Source organism: Bison bison, unplaced genomic scaffold (assembly GCF_000754665.1).
Source record: "Bison bison bison isolate TAMUID 2011002044 unplaced genomic scaffold, Bison_UMD1.0 scf7180017864302, whole genome shotgun sequence".
In the NCBI taxonomy this organism is placed as follows: domain Eukaryota; kingdom Metazoa; phylum Chordata; class Mammalia; order Artiodactyla; family Bovidae; genus Bison; species Bison bison.
In genome coordinates, this window is record NW_011494874.1 from 7,003,095 (window position 1) to 7,008,851 (window position 5,757).

The 5,757-nt window shown below is 38.7% G+C and overlaps 1 protein-coding gene across 15 annotated transcripts in view; it reads right to left on the reverse strand.

Moving 5' to 3' along the window:
* Nucleotides 1-5,757, reverse strand: part of VRK1 (vaccinia related kinase 1) — an 81,145-nt gene that overhangs the window by 25,996 nt on the left and 49,392 nt on the right. For all 15 annotated transcript variants that reach the window (XM_010851377.1, XM_010851388.1, XM_010851389.1 and 12 more), the window contains 3 exons: nt 2,707-2,815; nt 2,495-2,587; nt 19-151 (listed from right to left, as the gene is read on the reverse strand). In XM_010851377.1, coding sequence (XP_010849679.1) covers nt 19-151; nt 2,495-2,587; nt 2,707-2,815 — 335 coding nt within the window. The remainder of the gene's footprint in view (nt 1-18; nt 152-2,494; nt 2,588-2,706; nt 2,816-5,757) is intronic.

Genomic DNA, 5,757 nt, shown 5'->3' on the forward strand with positions numbered 1-5,757 from the left:
CAGGTGCCTCAGACGTACCCACGCCATTGTGCGCGTCGATGCTGGTGAATTCAACTGTGCCATCATGACATCTTTTGGGGTCTTCTTTGTATTCCTTATGAGTCCCTTCTGGGCAGTATCGATAAGCAAGGCCATAGTCTACCAAGTACACCTATAAATGTCCAAGCACCAAGATAAATTAAAGCCTGTAAAGCTCAGAAACAGAATGCTGTCACTGGAGGGCAGATTCACCCACAAAGCCACACTATGACACCCCACGTTTGATCCAACACGCGAACAACATCAAGTACTTAATTGTGAAATACCTTTTATTTAAAGAAAAACATTAAATGACCTACGTAGCTACAGTGCAGGTAATACCACCTGACTTCCTTACGCAAGTATGTGCTTTACTTGTAATAATCTTGTCTCCTCAATTTGAGCAAGGATCATAAATCATACACTTTTTCTTATGGCATCGAAAACAAAACTGAGCAGAGTAAACCATCAATACTTGTTGCGATACAACTGCCACACGCTGAGTGCAAGTGCTAACTCAGCTGGCACATGGCGTGTTAGCTTTTCCTCTCTTTACTTATAGAATAACCAAGTATCGATTCACTTCATAAAAATATTTTCAAGATTATAATGATGACCTGAAGATCTTTTAGATGAGGCTCTTGGGTACACTTAAATAGTATATGTTAAAGTCAAGTCTTCATAATTAAAACTAAATTTTAATATAATGTATACACATATCTATGGGAATATACATGTACATCTGATTAGCATACAAAGCTAATAAATTTGGCTTTCCTCTGTCCCAGAGCCACATATTACATCTCCAACTCCGGGTAACTGTCTCGCAGATGTATGCATCTGGTCACAGGAGGGAAGTGAAGTAAAAATATGGGTCTGGATTGAGCACATACATCTAATACTAAAAAAATTATCCCATCCAAAGCATATGCCCAAAGGATAGCCAAGCTGCAAAAATATTTCCACCTGAACAAAAGGCAGCATGTTTTAGTCAACTGTAAAAAGAAATTATATTTGTATTTATTACATAAGTCTGGTCTACTTCAATTAACGGAATCCTTACCATTCAGGTTCTTAGCTGTGTATTGTTTGCTTGCTTATTTTTAACCTAAATGCAAATAAAGTAAGCTGCCTGGAAATTCTGTGGCTGCCTTTAGGACTTCTCCATTAGCCTGCTCTAACCAGCAACTTCCTTCTGTGGTACCTACATAGCTCCTTACAGCCACCATAACAGAGAGAGGGAAGGGGAGGACAGGAAAAGAAAGGGGAGCCAAAGGAGAAAGGGAAAGCTAAGCAAGAGGAAGTCAAAGTCAGGCCTAAGACAAAGAAGAAAAAAGTACAGTATACTGACTCAACACACCTAAAGTGCCCAAGTGTCCCTTTCTTATACAAGCTCAAGTTAAGAAGTGAGAATACACATAAAACGGATTAAACACAGAGGCCCAACTATGTGCTGGAGAAGACTTCAACTTCAACTAAACCTGTGCTGGAGAAGACTCTTGAGAGTCCCTTGCAGTGCAAGGAGACCCAACCAGTCCATCCTAAAGGACATCAGTCCTGGGTGTTCATTGGAAGGACTGATGTTGAAGCTGAAACTCCAATACTTTGACCACCTCATGTGAAGAGCTGACTCACTAGAAAAGACCCTGATGCTGGGAGTGATTGGGGGCAGGAGGAGAAGGGGACGACAGAGGATGAGATGGTTGGATGGCATCACCAACTCTATGGACGTGGGTTTGGGTGGACTCCAGGAGCTGGTGATGGACAGGGAGGCCTGGTGTGCTGCGGGTTATGGGGTCGCAAAGAGTCGGACACGACTGAGCGACTGAACTGAACTGAAACCTGACTTTTACCAAAATCATGGAGTCAGCTTCAGGAAAATTATAAACCCCTCTAACTCCAACTAAATTGACCCAAATAAAGGTATAATAACATCAGCCTTTCTATTTTCCTTAAAAAGTAAAAATTATAAAGTGAATGTAATAAGCTTAAAAAAATGCATATTTCAATTCCAAACCCTATACAAATTTAGACAGCTAAGATATTTCTGTAAACCAATTGATTTCAATAATCAACATGTTAAAGACCAAATTTTCCAAGTAACAGAACACTTACATTTGATGGATTTCTTGAACAAAGGAAATAAAAAAAACGACAAAGCAGACAGGCAAACATAATTCATTGGTGCACTATGTAATTTTAAGCTTCCACCCCCAAATAGCTATTTGAAATTCATTTTGTATCACAAGTACTTCTTCTGAATATTATTTAGGGCAAAATAGCCAACTTGATAAAGTGCCAACAAATCGCATCAAAAATGTAGAATGTTAACTAGATAAAAGTGTCAAGAAGAAATATTATTATTACCATATCTACTTCAAAAAGTAAAACTTCTGCATGGGTTCAAAAGTTCATAGCAACTGTATTTGTTTTCAAACAACAGGTTAAACAGTAGAAATTAAAGTTATAAAACTACCTGGTCAGGATTCTTGTAGCTGAGAAGAAGATTTGAGGCCTTGATATCTCCGTGTACATACTCATGCTCATGAATATATTCCAGAATATCCAGCTATGAAAGCATCATATACAATAAATTAATGCAGTACCTGACACCAACCAGCAGAGGACCAAGCGTCAACACAACTAGCCTTTACTGGATTAAAAACGAGAAGAATGTAGCTCACATACAATTCTTAAGCTTAGCTGCAAGACAGTTTTCCGAGAAAATCTTTTGGCATTTGCTTCATATATTTTCTGAAGGTCACTCCCAAAGCGATCTATTATCATAAATCTGTAACTAAAGACAAACAAGAAAAGTCAATGAACAGAATGTAACTCAGGAAAACCTACTTTGCCATGACTACTCTCCTTTCAAAGTAATTTTTTTCAAGGCAATGTTTAGTAAGAAAGTAAAAAGTGAAAGGAAAGAAAGACATCTGAAATTAGTTCTTCCAATGAAAAATCTCAAGAGCTGCAAGGGCTGTACTGGTTTTGCCTTTTATCTTAGGGGCCTCCTGGTCTCAACAAGTTACATGAGACAGCATTCATTGCAAGGAAAAAACACCCACAGAAAGAAGACAACAGACACTTTACAGTAAAGATAATAAAATAATCTGAGTAAGGCTGATATCACTGATTTTTGTCATAGTTAAAGTTAATTTATACTTCTGGATATCAGCTTCCTGTCTGTGACTGTTCTCTATTTTTAAGGGACATTTTAGCAGTATTAACATTCTGTTAAAATCAAGACTGTCAAGAGATGCTGTAACAAAAGCTAAATGCAATAAAACTGCTTAAATGGTATAAAAGAATTGTATACTAAGTACTCGACAGACAAGATTTGGGGAATAGTAAATGTACCAGAAAAACATAGAGATTTTCAGTTTTGCCACAAAACCAACTGTCACCTTGGCCAAGTCACATTTCTTGGTTGGGCCCCAATCTGCATAGGTGTCGAACAAGCCAGTAGGGCCTCGTGCTTTCTAAGGTCTTTTCCAGCACCCAAACTCCACGACTCAATAACCATACATATGTTTCTGTACGCTGTGCATACAGCGTACTTCAGGGCACTGAAAAGCATCACCTAGTCGCAGTGACATGGTTCATCTTTTGCTCTGTGAACCACTTTTATCTTTATAGTTTTCCAAATTCTGAGCTGTCTAGTTAAACCACTCGATAAATCAATAAAAAACCAAGATGTATCAAACACTCAAAATGAAGCTATTTTCTAATGGGAAAAAGATTAATAATCACTGTAACAACAACAGCTGGCATTTACTGAAATAGGAGAATGGCCCTATTCTAAGCACTTTAGATGTATTAATGTCAGTGCATTTAAACCTCCCATCACCCTAATGAGGTAGGCACCCCCAGGAGCCCCGTTTTACAGCAGAAGAAAACTAATCATTGGTCATTTGTCCTCTAGGAAGTGGTGAATTCACATTTTTGACCATCACACTAAATATATCAAAATAAATAAACATAAGTAGGACACAAAAATCTTACATATTTTAGGTTTCTAAGATAAAAATACAGTATGACAATTCTATAGGAAAAAGGAAGAGCTAACAGTTAAAAGGCAATATGCCAAATAAAAAATCCAAGATTCTACCTATTCTTGAACTGGAAAAGAATTAGAGATCCTTCTAAACATCTTTTAATAAAAGAATTAACATTTATAGAGGCAAAGTTATTTGTCCAAAGTCATGTAATTAGTCAGTGGCAAAATGTCTTAATTTTTCTAAGACCTTCAGTACCCCGACCTCAAACATAATAAAGAGGGAACACTGATGCTGACTTCCTGATTTCCTCTGTACAATAGGTTTTGAGAGGTTGAGGGAGGAAACCAAGGACTCACGGATGTGTTTGTTTTTACAAATGAGTGATATGATTGTGTAATTATTATAAAATAACGTGTAGGTAACGAAAAAATACAGCCTCTGCTGACACTCTGAAAGGGAGCTGAAGCACACGGAGTTTAATTCTACTGGAGATCTATTAACACATCACAGGACGTGGAGCTCTGTTTTTATTCACAGATCACCCCACAACTACTCTCAACAATTCCTCCCTCTTCTCACCATGTCTGAACTACCCACATCAAATGAAGCAAGATTCTGTCTACTGCACAGAAATCTACCACGTTCTTCCACAAAATTATTTCTACCAGAGCACTAAAAGAAAAGCTACTTCCAAGTAACTTCTCTAAAGTAAAACCACTGGTGTATACTTTCCTAGGGACTTGAATACAACAATGCAAATAATGGGAATCTATAAATCAGCATAAATGATTTAATAATGAAAGCAGCCAACATTTTTACGAGCCTAACACTGTGCTAAGCACTATATTCACATCACTTCAGATGAGTTACAGGAGGAAGTAAGGATTTCTGGCAGGGGAGGAGGGCGGGAAGGAGTCTTACTTTTTTTTTTTACTTTTGTAAGAACTAAAATGATTATTTCTTAAGAGCTTCAACCTAAAAAGTAAATCATTACCTTACGGGTGATGTACCTTCCCATTCAGAAGATATCTGCAGCCAACTCTACGTCACAAAAGACACGGGCTCAGTGGTAAGGTCACCAGGAGTCAATGGGGGGTCAGCTGTACGTCAAACGTGTCTGTTCCTTGCGTAAGCACCTGCAGTAGCTTCCAGCCACCTATCGCACACGGGCTCCAAACAGCCCTTTCTCCCGTGTCTTCATTACCTGCCTCAGCCTCTTTCTCCAAGTCATTTCCTTCTCTTTCTCATGTGTGTGCAATCACCCTTTCTTTGTTAAAGACAGATGGCCACGAGGCCACCCCGAAGGCCAGAAGCCTACTCTGCCCGTGTTCAGGTCATTCCCCGCTTGAGATGCTATTCCTTGTCTACAGTGCTTTTCTAAACCAGCAGTTCTTAATATTTAAGGGATTAAAGACCCCCTTGAGAGTAAAGCTAACACGTACACATTTTAACAGCTTTACATTTAATACTCTTTATTATGTGGGTAGGTGTTACTCTGCTTCACAGATGTGGTAACGGAGACAAGGAGTAACGTACCCAGTCACACACATTTTAAGGGGCAAAGCACAGATTTGAAACCAAGTGTCTGTGTCTAGTCTGCTCTATACTATTTCTCTAAAAAATTTCATGAAAACTACAGAAACTTGTCCCAAAAAAACTATAACAAAATACTATCTGGCCATTCCCCGGAGTTGCTGGGCTCCCTGGGTTCCAGGATCAGAACTTCCCAGTGCAGAGC